This window comes from Amia ocellicauda, chromosome 15 (genome assembly GCF_036373705.1).
Source record: "Amia ocellicauda isolate fAmiCal2 chromosome 15, fAmiCal2.hap1, whole genome shotgun sequence".
In the NCBI taxonomy this organism is placed as follows: Eukaryota; Metazoa; Chordata; class Actinopteri; order Amiiformes; family Amiidae; genus Amia; species Amia ocellicauda.
Genome location: NC_089864.1, coordinates 5,035,211 through 5,051,739, shown reverse-complemented (window position 1 = coordinate 5,051,739; position 16,529 = coordinate 5,035,211). Strand labels below are relative to the sequence as shown.

The following is a 16,529-nucleotide window of genomic DNA, read 5'->3' as shown; positions in this document are numbered from 1 at the left end:
AAAGAAAGTTACACCCAATCCTTTGATGATACACTTTCTAGACTCCTATCAAACATCTCCAAGTGACAGAATGGCAAAAGCGCCCTCACTGTCAGCACAACAAGAGAGCTCCTGCCTGGGTCTGTTGCGCAGCTAGCGTGAAATGAAGCCGTTCACAGCAGTTCGGGTGTGTGTGTTTCTCTTGACAGAGTTACTCCAGGAATGTGGTGAGTTTGTGCATTTTATTGCTCATAAATTACTTAAACAGGGCCAATTCTGTCACAAACTATATATTGATTGTATTGCCTTTCAGGTCCGATGTTTATATGCTTCATTTCCAAAATAAAAAAACAAAAAGTTAAAATTAAGCATTTCCTAATTTAGAGTCTTCTAATGAATACAGATGAATATTGTAATATTTGTTCTGTGTGTTTTTATGTGCTTGGGTCTCTAACCTGTGTGAGAGTGAGTTCATTTATAACCTTGGTCTTCCAGTCTCATCCTGGAGGGGCCAACAAGCAAGCCGCTTTTCTTGAGTTTGCTTTTAAATGGATTCCCTCCTGATGTACGATGTGAACAAGGAGAGGACTCCAGTAGGTTTGCTGAACAGAATGGTGAATCCCATTTAAAGGAATGAAGAACTCGGGGGGTGGATTTCTAAGACTCGTAGAGCACAGGTTCACAGTGTACTAATGTAAGGGGGCAATGTGCTCCACCCTGAGCCCGGACACCCTCAATCTAGTTAAATTCACAGGCCATCACATATGCACACATTTCTAGTTCTTCATTAATTAGGTGCTTATTCAATTAAGGGAACTCTGGAGATTAAGGTCTAAAAAGGTAGTAATATCTTATGATAATAGTATTGAGAAATCTAGAATAAAAATATGGTGATGGGACCATTGAACGTGTCTAAAATGTTAATTTTTAATTATTTTCATGACTTTTCTGATCTCCCCCTTTGACTCTCAGCAAAGCAGCTCCAGAGCTAGCGCCCCCGTGACATCACGGCATATTTCTCGATCTCTGGTATCTGGTACATAGTATGAGCTGGACGTGAAAAACTAACGGAATGCGTTTCTACTTACAGAATAACCCGAGAAAATTTGCAATTTCAGTGGAGTTTCCTTTAAGTAAATTACATTTAATAATTTAAGATCTACATTTTGTGATATGTAGAACCTGGTAATTCTCCATTAAAACTAAATACATACATTTGATATATTATTAGAGGGGGAAATAAATGTGTTGCTTAAAATAAAAAATAAAGCTAATCAATTGATGCCTAATCAAGTCACACACTGACTGTACTGTACTGTATATATACACCTGAGACACACACTGACTGTACTGTACTGTATATATACACCTGGAGACACACTGACTGTACTGTACTGTATATATACACCTAGAGTCACACACTGACTGTACTGTACTGTATATATACACCTGAGACACACACTGACTGTACTGTACTGTATATATACACCTGGAGACACACTGACTGTACTGTATATATACACCTGAGACACACACTGACTGTACTGTACTGTATATATACACCTGGACACACACTGACTGTACTGTATATATACACCTAGAGTCACACACTGACTGTATTGTACTGTATATATACACCTGGACACACACTGACTGTACTGTATATATACACCTGGACACACACTGACTGTACTGTACTGTATATATACACCTGGAGACACACTGACTGTACTGTACTATATATATACACCTGGAGACATACACTGACTTTACTGTATATATACACCTGGAGTCACACACTGACTGTACTGTACTGTATATATACACCTAGAGTCACACACTGACTGTATTGTACTGTATATATACACCTGGACACACACTGACTGTACTACCTTCTTGTCTCTGTGATCTCAAGTCATGCTATGAGGAACTGTTTTCATGATTTCTGCTACAGAGCATCTGGATGTGTAGCTATTGATTTCCAACAAAGGTGTATTTCCCAGTGATGTCATAAACGAGCCAAAGGAACGAACTGGAAGGGAACAGAGCTCAGGTTCAACCTCTCTGTGAAAGCAGATGTAATATTAACTCAGTTCACACGGCCCTCTAGTGATGTGATGTGAGAGTGCAGAAGACTGAGGCAGGGGAAGAGAGGAGAGCTTGACATAGTTTTGGAGTTACAGGAGAAAGAGAAGGAGAGATTGAAGGAGTTATTTTGGTACAGAAGAGAGGGAAAAAGAAAGAGGAGGACTGCAGGACAATGATAGTGGTTTAGACTATGTGTGTGTGTGTGTGTGTGTGAGAGAGAGAGAGAGAGAAAGAGAGAACGAGACCAGGCTGCGTCAATGGGAGACAATGATCAAAACACAAATTTGAAAGCAGGCTGCAGAGTTTTGTCTCTATGACTCATAATATTGACATATTTCCTGCTACAAAAGAGACACACATTGTAAAAAACATACACAAAAGAGTGAAAGCATGAAAACAACGCAAAACATAATTAGAATGAACTTCAGTCCTTGATTATTGCAGGATGTTCAGGTTTTCATTCCTCCTCAGTTTCTCCATGAACTCATGGTTTGCTCTCCCACTATTTCCAGGGTAAAACACTGACTCTGTAGTGGTGTTGTTTAAAATGGACACTAAAACCTGCTAGACTGGACTTCTGAGGGACTGGAGTTGAGGAGCCTTGACCTGCAGGGACACTGAGACCAGATCCCTCAGACACTGCTAGGACATCCTCCTGTATTCCTATCAATTTATTCTAGAGATTTGCAATGAGAAGTAGATGTTTAATGTCCGTGTCCCTATGGCAGCTCCCCAGGCTCCCTCTGGCTCTCTCCCCTCTGTCGGCTCTTGATCTCGGTCACAATCACCGCAGAGATCATGGCAGCCAGGCCACAGGCGATGAAGGAGGTGTAGACGGTGTGGAAAAGGGACGCAGAGACAGAGCTGCTGTCCTCACTCCCTGGAGTCGCTGCAGGAGAGCAGGAATAGAGCACAGGCACATTAGAGTTGTCCATTAGGACTGACTGTCTGAATTGCAGCTGCTGAGATGGTTTTATCCGTGTGGACACGCAGAGCTGCTCAGGTCAGAGTGGCTGCTGTTAATCAGGTCCACTGACTCGAGGGGGGGCTTCTTCTCTCACTCGTTTACACAGAGGAGCGCGGTGCCCTGAGGGCCACAAGGGGGTGCTGCTGTGTATTCATCCGTGGGAGCCCTGTTGGTCTTTGATCACCCAGGCCTGGCAGCAGTCAGCCTTGAGGAGAACTGGAGTTATTGCCATGACTTAGGGGTGTACAAGTTTAAATTCAGGTCTGGATGTATGAGATGAGATTCAACCCTCTGAGCCTGAGACCAGGCAGCATGTGCCTTAAGATGCCGGTGCCGCCCCGAGACAACTGGCTGTCCAGCTCTGGTCATCAGGGTGGGGTTTCAGAAACGTGTCTGAGCCTGTGCCGTTGACCAGCTGGCATTTTATGTGCAGCTCTGTCATCCAAACCACAGATTGTTTTGCCTTTTTTTAAGACTCGCTCTTTCTCTGAAAATAAGCACTTAGTGGATTCAAACAGGTAGCAGCTTACATGACACCCCAATACAAGAGCACTGCTGCCTGGAGGTCAGTGTGTTGTGAAGTACAGGAAGCAGAGACAGGCAGCTGCTGCAGGAAAAGCATTTCCTTTATATTAATCTGCCTGTAGGTGTCAGAATTGGGTTGTAGCTTCTGCACGTCTGCTGGTCTGTCAGTAAGGCATTAAAGGTTAAAATAAAACGAAACACTTAGGCTTGCGCTACTTTAAACTCTAGCTCGTAGCCTGTCGCTGGGGCAATGACAGCATTTCTATTATCGCAGCACCAGCAGGTCTGTGAATAAGTCGGACTCGCCAAAGAGACATTGTCTGCATTCAGAGAGAGAATGAAGTTGTTATGTAAACGCTCTCAGTACCTGCTGTGGGAGTCTTCTGTGTGCTGCTGTGTCCAGGACTCCCTGAGAGCAGAATCACAGAGGAATGAGGTCAAGAGTGCAAGCCTGTGCCACACACACACACACACACACACACACACACACACACACACACACACACACACACTGAACAAACACTCTCACACACACACACACACACACACACTGAACAAACACTCTCACACATACACACACACACACACACACTGAACAGAGAAACACACACACACACACACACACACACACACACACTGAACAGAGAAACACACACACACACACACACTGAACAAACACTCTCACACATACACACACACACACACACACACACACTGAACAGAGAAACACACACACACACACACACACACACTGAACAGAGAAACACACACACACACACACACACACACACACACACTGAACAAACACTCTCACACACACACACACACACACACACACACACACACTGAACAAACACTCTCACACACACACACACACACACACTGAACAAACACTCTCACACATACACACACACACACACACACACACACACACTGAACAAACACTCTCACACACACACACACACACACACACACACACTGAACAAACACTCTCACACACACACACACACACACACACACTGAACAAACACTCTCACACACACACACACACACACACACACTGAACAGAGAAACACACACACACACACACACACACACACACACACACTGAACAGAGAAACACACACACACACACACACACACTGAACAGAGAAACACACACACACACTGAACAGAGAAACACACACACACACAGACACACACACACTGAACAAACACTCTCACACACACACACACACACACACACACACTGAACAAACACTCTCACACATACACACACACACACACACACTGAACAGAGAAACACACACACACACACACACACACACTGAACAAACACTCTCACACATACACACACACACACACACACACACACACTGAACAGAGAAACACACACACACACACACACACACACACACACACTGAACAGAGAAACACACACACACACACACACTGAACAAACACTCTCACACATACACACACACACACACACACACACACTGAACAGAGAAACACACACACACACACACACACACACTGAACAGAGAAACACACACACACACACACACACACACACACACACTGAACAGAGAAACACACACACACACTGAACAGAGAAACACACACACACACAGACACACACACACTGAACAAACACTCTCACACACACACACACACACACACACACTGAACAAACACTCTCACACATACACACACACACACACACACACACTGAACAGAGAAACACACACACACACACACACACACTGAACAAACACTCTCACACATACACACACACACACACACACACACACTGAACAGAGAAACACACACACACACACACACACACACACACACTGAACAGAGAAACACACACACACACACACACAACACACATTTGTTTTGCTATCATTATGGGGACTCTCCATAGACAATGATCTTTATACTGTACAAACTATAGATTCTATCCCCTAAACCTAACCCTCACAAAAACTTTATGAATTTTTACATTTTCAATAAAACATCATTTAGTGTGTTTTTTTTTTTTGACTCATGGGGACTCTAGACAAAGTCCCCACAAGTCACATTTATAGCATAATAACCTTGTAATTACCAGTTTGTAACCTAAAGAATGGCCCCATAAATCACAAAAACCTGTACAGAGAAACACACACACACACTGTTTTTAACCGCTCACATGTCTGACAGTACTGAGACTGGGGCTTTAATGAAGATAGTTCAATGGCAGAGTTTTTTCTTGGCCAAACTATGATGAGATCGAACCCGTAGCCTGTGAGGCTCAGTGAGCCGTGGTTCAACCCTCATTGAGAGGCGTATTCAGGAACACACACAGCTCTCTGGTCTGTATCCTCCTAGAGGCAATGCAGACTGAACTGTTCAATTCAATTACAATGCTGTACCTGATCTCCTTCATAGGAGGAGAAGTAGTTCGAGAACAGACTGTAGTGTTGAAGGAGGATGGGGATCAGAAATCAACTCTGAACTGTTAACTTTCTATACCAGGAAGAGAAACAGGATGAGAAGAGAAATTAAATATTATACGACTCACCCTTTATCACCTGTAAATGGGCAGCATGTTCAGTGTTACACAGGTACTGCCCAGAGTCTGTGGGCTGGACAGCTCTGATCACCAGGGTGAGGTCAGTAGGAGGGAACAATAGGCTGAACCTGTGATCTTGACCAGGTTTCTTTTCAGTTCCCTTCTCGTCTCTGGTCAGGATTGTCTCGGAGTTGGAGCCACTCTTACTGAATGTCCACTGGACTCTCTCACTGGGTATAGGAGGCTGAGAGATATTACAGGGCAGCAGTACTGTTCTCCCCTCTGACACAGTGTAGTGAGCTGGACCTGTGGAGAAGTCAACAGATGAACAAGCCAGTGATCAGATACCCCAACACTGCAGACACACAAGGCCTGGGCGCAGCTGCCTGATTCCCAGCAGGTGAAGAGGCCGAGGCTCTGCAGTGAGTGAACAGGGCTGAACCAAGCAGGGCTGAGCGCACACTGAGACCATCGGGCTCCTGTCCACTGATGGACCACAGACCCAGTGAAGCTGAGTTTTCATTCTGGAGGAGTCTGGGCTCTGAGATGCTGTTAGAACAGGATGGAGGATGAGTGAAACACAATACGTCACACTGTGTTTTATATGCAAGGAAAATAAACATCACAGTAATCATCAAACACAAATGTATAGCACAGTGTATAGTTCAGTATAATACAGACTATATATATATATATATATATATATGTGCAACACAGGCATTGACATTTCACAGCCCTTCAGTGTAAGAGTGCTAACCCTGACTAACACATTCACTGACTGACTGGTTTATCCTTGTCTCTGTTTCCACTCATTAATACACACTGATAGTCAGTGGTTGATCATCCACACTCTTACCTGTCAGCACCTCCACATCTGCCACATGCTGACCATCACAGTAGAACTGCCCAGCTTCCACTGGCTGGACTTTATTAATGGATAGAGAGCCATCAGGAAACTGGTGGTAATTCAGTGTGGTTGCAGGTTTATTTCCATTATATTTTAATGTCACCTTTGTCACCTTTATGATTTCTTTGCTGCCTCCAGCAACCATGTGTGTCCACAGCACTGTGCTGCCCTCTGCTGGAGGAGGGACACTACAGTTCAGGAAGAGACGGTTCCCCTCAGGCACTGAGACTCTCTCTGGGGAAACAGGGGCTCAGGGTCACAGAGAGGCTGATACAGACTAATGAGACACACTGGACATCACAAACAAAACCCTATATAGCACAACCATATGTCTTTAATGTATGGTTGCAAGTATGATGCTTATATTATTCAAACATCAAAATTGCCCAAATTTGTGGTATATTTATAATATTTGAAATATTTGATATATATTTAAATTGTTCAATGTGTAATCCACTTAATTATTGTATATATGTCTGAGATTGCTGAACACTGAAGGTGAAGTTTTCCAGGTGACTGAACTGGACTAACTCTCTTTTGCTTTCTATGGTAAATAAGCGAAGTTTAAGGAACAATATCTAATGGATCATCTAATAACACTGTTCAGGATTAACACAACTGTACACTGTATTACAGGTTGGCCATCTTGGTGAATCAGGAATTCTGGATCAAAAGTTTTGGTGGAGAAATCTTGTGTCCCGACCCCACATGTGACACCCTTCCATTGGAGAAGCATCAGTGTAGAATTGGAGGGCCAACTTCACAACACCACACAGACAACAGTGCCTGATCACACGCACTGAGAGAGAGATCATGTTTAACTGCTCACCTCTCACCACCTCCAGATCTGCCACATGCTTCTGGTTACAGCTGTACTGTCTAGCGTCTCCATGCTGAAGAGCAGTGATCAGAAGGGAGGCGTCACTGAGCAGTGAGAATCTGTTCTGTGGATCAGTAACACCTTTATTTACAGCTCCATTCTCATCTCTGGTCACTACAGTGAAATCAGCACCACCCTTAGTGACTGTCCACTGCACTCTCTCATTGTGTGAAGGAAGTCTTGAGGTCCCACAGTGCAGGAGTACCTGTCCTCCCACTGCTGCAGTGTATTTCACTGGCCCTGTGGAGACAAAGTGTGGAGATGAACATCATTACTGCACTGACACCCACACAACACCAGACTACTGTCTAACAGCCAGCTCTGCCTCAGTATCTGTTCAGGCAGATATTAATACCCTGAGGGAGTGAGGGAGTAAATGAGTGATGGAGTGAATGAGAGAGTGAGAGAGGAATTGATTGAATGAAGGAGTAATTGATGGAGTGAATGGGTATCCCTTTACATAGTCATACATGTTCTGCTCTCTCTCTCTCTGTTGCCCTGTTACCTTTGCTATCACTTTCTTTTCACTCTAACCTCCTCTCTCTCTTATTCTCTCTGGCTTCATCTGTCTATCTTTCCTCATTTCCACTTTCTCACCCCACCACTCTGTCTTTGCCCCCCTGACTCCCTGTATCTCCCTTTATCTCCCTCTTTCTCTGCCCCACCCTGTGTAGAACCGTCTCTGAAATAAGTGGAGAAGTCGTCGAGATAAAGCAAATAGAACTTTAATCAAGCCGGCTTGGAAGCCCCACGTCAGGAAAATTCCTACAGTGAGAACTTAATGTTTGCAAACATGAGTGCAGCTTTATAGGAAAGTGACGTGAAATCTTATGGTCGTTCATCCAATCAGAAGGTACAATTCCGGGTCCGTTTACGATCTGTCCTCCCGTGAAGAGGTGATGGATCCAAAAAGCAGATGTCTGTCTTTGATGTGCACTAGGAAGATGTGATCCCACGGTCGTCATTTACCTAGTGTCAATCGCTCATTAACAGAAACAGTTCCTGCCTATCTGGAGAAACAATTAAGTCACAAACAGATTTTCAACAAAACAGCTGTAGGCTAGTTCGGCACTGTGTGATCTTTTATTGCTGACAGGAGTTTCTAACAAATGAATCTTGTTGACCTTTTGCTTAGCCTGCTAAAGTTAATCTGCTCAGTCTGTATACAAGGTACTTCTAATGCTAGTGTTAATATAAAACATTATATAATTATCACAAAACACTTTCTTCAACTTTCCTATACAGAGTCTTCACCCTGCCTCCCCATCTCTCTCTCTGTCCCCTCCAGGACTGTCCTCCGTATGCATTTCTGTGCATATTCTGACAGCAAGATAAACGCCTTCACATAATAATCCGTAAATTCGATCTTCATGTCCACAGGGTTTATTTACAAGAAACAGTGTGAAACTGGAAAACAAGACAATGTGTACATAAGACACCATGGAATCTGCTCTAAAGTAAAGGCTGGATACGGCGGCATTTGAGTTGACAGAGAATTCACATGTTAATAACATCTTAATGCATTTGTTTATACAGCTACACTGAAAGACAGCATGAAATATTACTCAATGTAATCAACTGACAACTAGCATAAGACTAGGCTACCACAGCAGTTAAGATAACACTGTGATTATCACAAAGTTAACTAAAGTATCCAAATTCTTCAACTAATAATAGAAACAGGGCTGCAACTGAAGGATTTTTGCCCTGAAATTTTTACTAGCCAAACTAAAACATTACTAGCCCAAAATATTATCACTACATTGTGACAAAAGCTACATGACATAAATCAATACATGTACACTAGTGCATTTTTTAAAGAAAGGTTTATTGAAAAATATATTTTTTAAATCCTTCAATAAATCCCATCCCTGCTAGACAGCACTTCAGCTTATTATGCTCCTCGCGTTCTTGATTGTTCTCCTCCTTGCTCCCTTTCCCGTAGCCCTCGCCTGTAACCCTACATCTTGACAGCAATTAGCTTTCACCGTCCAGGGAAGTCTTACTGTACTTGTGTAAATTGTAAATTGGAATTTGTAAAATGTATTTTGAATTGCTGTTTTAGCCAAATTGAATTTGTAATTGATGCCTTGTACTTCTCTGTATTTTTGCATTTTGTTTTGCACTTATGTTGTAAGTCGCCCTGGATAAGGGCGTCTGCCAAGAAATAAAAATAATAATAATAATAATTTCAATAGTGTCTGTAGCAACTTGAAAGGGCTTGGGTTTTGGTATAGACCCGAGTGCTCTACATGCAGAACAGCACACAGCTTTCCATCATATCACAGCCAATCCTGCCTTTGTGTTTGCCACGATGCAAGGACAGTCCTGGCCCTTTCTTTGATCACAACTGAGTTGACTCATGTGGTGGGCGATGCCACAATTTTGCTCAAAGATACCAATTTTACTAATTTTACTAATCGCGATACTAGCAGGATACCACTAGAAAAAATAACTAGCAGAACAGTAATAAAACAAATTGAGATCCTGGTAATTTTGAAATCCTTTTACTCGTATTAATATTCCATTAAAACAACGAATCATAACATGTTTTACAGTTTTGGTTTTTTCAAGAAATAGTGTGTAAATAAATAACTTTCTTATTCTGACACAGCAATTGAGAAAGCAAACTGCACAATACAGAATTAAGAGAACTAACAAATAATGAATTGCAAAATTTTAGTCAGCAAAATCACAAATAAAAAAATTAGGGGTCTAGTCCCCACACATTACACCGTAAGCTACACCTATGGGAAAGGGGAAATAATATGTATCATGCTAGTGGTAGTGTGCTGTTTGACTTCTGCAAACAGGTCCGAAAGTCAATCTGATCATTGCTTGAACAAATTGAATTGCCTTCTTTTGTCTGAATATAATTCTCTGCATGTTGGCTTTCTGTCCGGCCCTCTTCAGTGCACAAGAAACCACAATAATCCCAAATCAAACAGGTAGCATTACTTTGTTGTTGTTGTTTTACAAGTTAAGGAACATGTTGGTCGCTCGACTTGATGCTTCAGTTTTTCAGACTGCACACGCAATGCAAGATGGCCTGTTCGTCTCCCGGTGGTACCGCGACTGCAGGGCCAGTCCACTCTATCAGAACCGCTACATTCAGGTATCGCTGGTACCGGTACTACCGCCCACCACTGGACTCATGTCATTTTTAAACTTCTGTGTGGGAGGATTAGATAGGGTCGGGAAATAATGGCACATCTCTCACAATTTAGCTCACATTAATGTCACCTCAGTTCACAAGCTGCACATCCCCAACACCGAGGAGGCCTGGGCGAACTCTTCTGTCGAGGCGCTGTCGATTCTGCGCAGATCCAGTGATGTGTGATGACGTACAGATCACATGTTCTGCGCAGAATCTTCTCGTCAAACACTATGGGCTCAAATTAGCGCCATAAATAATTAATTCAAAACTAAAAATATTGTAACCAAAAAAAAAGTTGAGAAAAAATTGATGTTGAGATCAAAAAATAAACAATCGAAACAAAATGTATAAAAAAAATTATACCAAAAGCAAAATTTGTTAGGAAGAACCGTCACTCAAACCTACTGGACCAATGTAGAGCCATGATCCAAGCCTCCCTGTAAATCCCGCCCTCATGGCAAAACAGCGCCAAAACTCGTAACGAAAAAATAATCGAAAGCAAAGAAACTGGGGTGAAAGCGAGGCTTGCACATCGCCCCACAGACAGGGATTGCAGGCGAGCGGTCAGTGAAATGGACTCAATCAGATCGATGTGTAACAGAATGCATTGTATGTCAGTTTTGATGTGATTTTTAGCTTTGCATTGCACCCGCTTGACTCCAGCAGCAGTGAAAGCACATCTCTGCCGTCCCTGAGCCGCTTCTGGTTGAGCACTCACAGCCTTGTGATCTTGGCCTGTTAATGCCAACTTCCCTTTACTCTGCATGATAATCACCACAACATCAACTACAACAACTAGCAGTACTACTAATGATAATAATGCTTTTAATTACTTCAAGGGGAATAATGATCAAAACTACACAATAAAATGCATTGATCAGTAAAGACACAAGTCCATATGTAGTGCACAGTATGCTATATCTGTTTGCCCTACAGTGCTACTGTAATGAGTTCACAGCCTTCCTCTGCAGCGGTGGTGTTCAGTGATCTGCTCAGCACAGCTTCAGATCAGGCCTCCCTTTTCAGTGCATTTGTAAAACACTTTACACAAACAAACAGGGCAGGTGAGTAAAGTCTGATCATTCAAGATCCTTCTCAAAATATATAGTTATGCTCTTTGTAACACCATTCGTCAAGTATTGCAGTTGTTTTTATTTATTTTATATTGTGTCCATGTCAAAATCACACACCTCATTTTCTTTCAGCCATTGTGTGAATTTGGATGACTTTAAATACAGAATAAATTTAAACACAACAATTCCTTCCCTGTGCCAGTCTTCAAGTTCACTGACTAGGTTTTGTCCTTTCCGGTGTCAAATTCACACAGATACGATTCCCTCCCTCCCTCCCTGTGACCCGGCCTCTACACTGCATGTGTCCGTGTCCCCTGATTGGTGGAGATCCCTGTCCCTTACCTGACTGTCCGTGTGTCCCCAGGGTGAGGAGAGAGAGCAGGAGCCACACTGCAGCTCTGCCGAGACCCTCCATGTCTGCGATGCGTCTGTGTGGACTGAGAGTCTCACACTTCCTCTTCACAGCAGTGCTTCCTGTATTTTGGGCTTCCTTACATGCATTGGTAGATGTGTGAATCTTACATGACATCAGCTCATAACAGAGGTCAGAGATTATGGCTTCAGTCTGTTCTCGTCAGAGCCTTCGGTAGGACTCTGTGTCCAGCATATGTAGCTCTGTTTCCTTTTTAATTGTTGCCCTCATCGATGAAGGTGTGTGTGTGTAGTGACTCTTCAGTACAGGTGTGTGTGTAGGATCATACATCTCTTATGGTGTTTGACAAATCTATGCTTGTTTTGTAAGGGGAGGTCATAGATATGATCCACGTTTGTGTCTGCTTGTCACTGCCTTGGATATTGAATATTTGGAATCTGATTTTCATTTGCATAACCTGCTGCAGGAGCTCATTAAGGGTCACCTGTCTTTTTCTCGCCAGATATTTATTTCAAAGAGCACGAGTCCCTGTTGTACCAGGTCAGGGTTTATTTTTCTGAAGTGGGCAGTATCCTTGTGAGTAAATCTTTGATACCACACGACCAGACTGATACCTGAATAACAGGAGGCATGTTGTGCAAACGCAGATATGTTATCATTTCAGAAGCTTCCAACTGACACACAGACCCAGGAATGTTCTACAGTTTAATTTGTATCCATGACAGATGAAGCGTTTAGCTTGTGTGTCCCAATAGCATCTGAGAAACAATTTCATCCTAAATGATTTAAGCCCCAGGCATCCATTGACTTCCCTTTCTAAAACTCACAATGTGAGCTCACATAATTGATCCATGATTGGTCTAGATGCTTTCAAAAATGGAGAGCTGCGAGTTCACAGCCTACATAGTATTGCCCCTCCTTGGAGCATTGCCCCACTGTTGAATCCAACTCTTATCTGAGTATGGATTTTCCCAATAAGTCAGTCCGATGAACCAAAAGTATGTGAACATAGAAGTTTATTGCCAATAAAAGCAGCTCAGAAGAATATGATCACATTTATATGATATAGTACATGACGCAACGGAATCTCTTCCAATCTCTTCAGACATGTAAGTCTCCTTAGGACATATTACAGCGTTACAGATCTAGTTGCAGGGCAGACCAGGAATTTGTCCATTATCATAACACATAATACTACTCCTTATATGGTGCAGACATTCTGGATATTTGTTTTTCCTATTTTTATATAAAGAACGTCAAGTACAGACAGCATTAATTATAGACAAGGACAGAGTTAGTCACATAGGACTCCTCATCTTAACAGGTGGATGACAGGGATGCCTGGGAACGTGGAGATGTTGCGTAAGGCAGGATATGCAGTACATGTTCCAAATAGCAACAACCTGTGAAATTTGCTGGAAGGACCCAATAGGCTCTGAGGCCACAAATCCAATATGTGCCATTGGTGGCGGGGACGGATGAGTTAAAGGCCTCCGTGTGGCTATGGGATGTGGTATATGGGCAGAAGCGTGTGCAGTATGCGTGTGTGATGCCAATGATAGAACAATTGCTAAAGCCACTTACAGGAAGCATTCTGACATATATAGGTTTCAGAGGGGAGAGAATATGCTAACTGTTGCTGTGCTGTTGGTTTGAGACCAGTGCTTCCAGCACCCCCAGCACCCCCCCGCCTTCCCCTGCCGTCCACACAGACAGACGAGGCTGTAGTGAGAAGGACCGTGTGAGGGTGTTAACCACAACAAGGCTCCCAGGGGGAGGGAGGGAGGGAGGGAGAAGAAAGAGAGGATTCTAGATCACGAATACATAGTTGGTCCCGAGTATCTTGAAGAAGGGAAAAGAGGTGCGTAGAGAGGGCACGGGCATAGTCATGGAGGTAGTCTTTAAATGGGGCAGAGGAGTTGTAGGGCCCCAAAGATCAGCAGGAAGTTGCATTGTACGGCCCGTCATGAGCTCATAAGGAGAGAGCGGAGTCTGATGTGACAGGGAGGCATGCAGTTTATAAAAGGACAGCTGGGAGAGCAACAGTCCAGACTTCCCGGTGGTGAGGAGAGGTCAGGCTTTCCTTAAAAGTGCGATTAGCACGTTCCACCAGGCCACTACTCTGAAGATGGTATGGGATGTGAAAACGTCGCTTCACACCCAGAAGGAGACAAGCGAGTTTCATAACCGTGCTCGTAAAATGCGTGCCCTGGTCAGAGTTGAGTTGTCGACACACGCCCCAGCGAGGGACAACCTCAGAAGCGAAGATGTGGGCAGCCATGGTGGCAGAACAGTCAGGAAAAGTGGTCAATGATGACCACACAGGCAAGACATTTAGGAATAAGGCCGGGGAAATTGATTTTGAGGTTTCTCCAGTGGCCACGAGGACGAGAGATTAATAGTTAATGCTCGGTCCATCAATTCCTGGACATCTTCGTGTTGGAATCAGCAGAGTATATTACTTTTCCCAGAGTATGGTGAGCATAGTATGCTTCCACCATCCCCCTCCCTCCTGTCCGTCCATACACGTCACACCCTAGTGGGTGCTTAGGGGCGACTATGCTACCTGACCACACCACCTCCTTTGTTGTACGAAGGAGGAGCTTGTCTACCCACTCCAATACTCTCCCCGGCAGGCTCGACGGGACCGCAAGACACTCACACAGGCAGGTAAAATATAACAATATTTAACAATGCTCCAGACAGGGCATGAAGACTGTCCTGGATAAATGTACAGAATTATATAAAAAGTAACCATGTAAAACCTAGCTAAAACTGCCTTTAATTTGAAGGGCAATAAAATGCTAAAAACCCTACCCAAAAATAGAACCAAAGAAATAAGAAAGGAAAATAAGAAAACTCATAAAATCCTATAAAACTATTTTGTATAGAATTATATCTCCTTTACAAAAGACACTAATGATTTTTCCTCTCGCAGATATGATCAACACTCCAATCACACAGGTAGGTCAGTTCTAACTTCTCATTCTCTCTCGCAGCCCGACAGCACCCTGCTGGCCAGACGGACAGCAGCAGACTGGAAATGGAAGACCTCAGGTAAGAAGAAAAATCAATGTTCACAGTTCATTCCTTGCCACGACTCTGCAATACGATCCACAATAATATTCTTCTCTAAATATAGCTGAACGTGGCGAATACCGGGGGAGATGGGATGCACCCGGTTCAAATAAAGCCGAGTTCAACAGTACTAATGCGTATGGCTCTTAATTTCCATGTTCAAAGCCGAGTCACTCGTGCTCTCACTAATTACCACTCTGTTACACATACAGTCAACAAAAACCCATGGACTGAGTTATTCGAAGCTCTCGCAATCATTGCTCCGCTGCCAAGTCCTTGATGTATCTCATTGGCGTCTCAGGGTTCAGAGTCTCCATTGTACTATTTGTAATCCACTGGAAGATAAAGAGCTCATCAGCCCTGGAAAAGTCTCCTCTGCTCCCTTCACCAGCACCACCTCACAAGCTGTTCTGTCTATGAACCTCTGTGTCTGTCACCTGAACGATCCCTATCAGCTTATATGTCCAAAAGCAGAGACCCAGGGTGCACAGGAAGGTGATTAGGAGAGATTATGCAGGTCCAGGTGAGAATGTATCTGGCGGCGTGTACTGGGCCGGACAAACAATAAAACAATTAAAAACCCAATAACCCAATTAAACACAGAAAATAATACAACCAAAATAAGGAAGTAAAAGAACTTACTTCATAAGTGAAAATAACCATTATTCAATTTAAAGTGCACACACCAATATAACAGTGAAAGAAACAAATACAATAATTAACTAATCAGTGATTAAATTGCCCGTCACGCACCGCCTGTGACACACACACTGGCATCAGTGGCCATGAGGACATATGCCTGTGCGAGAGGGGAGAATAAGCACTTTGTGTCATGGCATGTGGACAGGGAACCTGTGGGAGAAATGTGAGAGATAAGATATTCATTGTTGCTGGCTCCTGTAAAGACAGATAATAGTAGTTAGTTTTCTATCCATCTGTATC

General features: G+C 43.3%; 1 protein-coding gene across 2 annotated transcripts; it reads right to left on the bottom strand.

Annotated features, from left to right (window-relative positions):
• Positions 1 to 2,372: 2,372 nt before the first annotated feature.
• LOC136771931 (roundabout homolog 3) lies at positions 2,373 to 12,564 on the bottom strand. Of its 2 annotated transcripts, XM_066724510.1 has the most exons (6): positions 12,479 to 12,564; positions 7,856 to 8,146; positions 6,976 to 7,260; positions 6,129 to 6,425; positions 3,927 to 3,968; positions 2,373 to 2,956 (listed from the first exon to the last, which is right to left on the bottom strand). In XM_066724510.1, the coding sequence occupies exons 1-6, from the start codon at positions 12,549 to 12,551 to the stop codon at positions 2,787 to 2,789; spliced, it is 1,158 nt and encodes a 385-aa protein (XP_066580607.1). In that variant the 5' UTR covers positions 12,552 to 12,564; the 3' UTR covers positions 2,373 to 2,786. The 2 variants fall into 2 exon arrangements, with proteins under 2 accessions (XP_066580607.1, XP_066580608.1); XM_066724511.1 differs by lacking the exon at positions 3,927 to 3,968.
• Between the last annotated feature and the right edge of the window lie 3,965 nt (positions 12,565 to 16,529).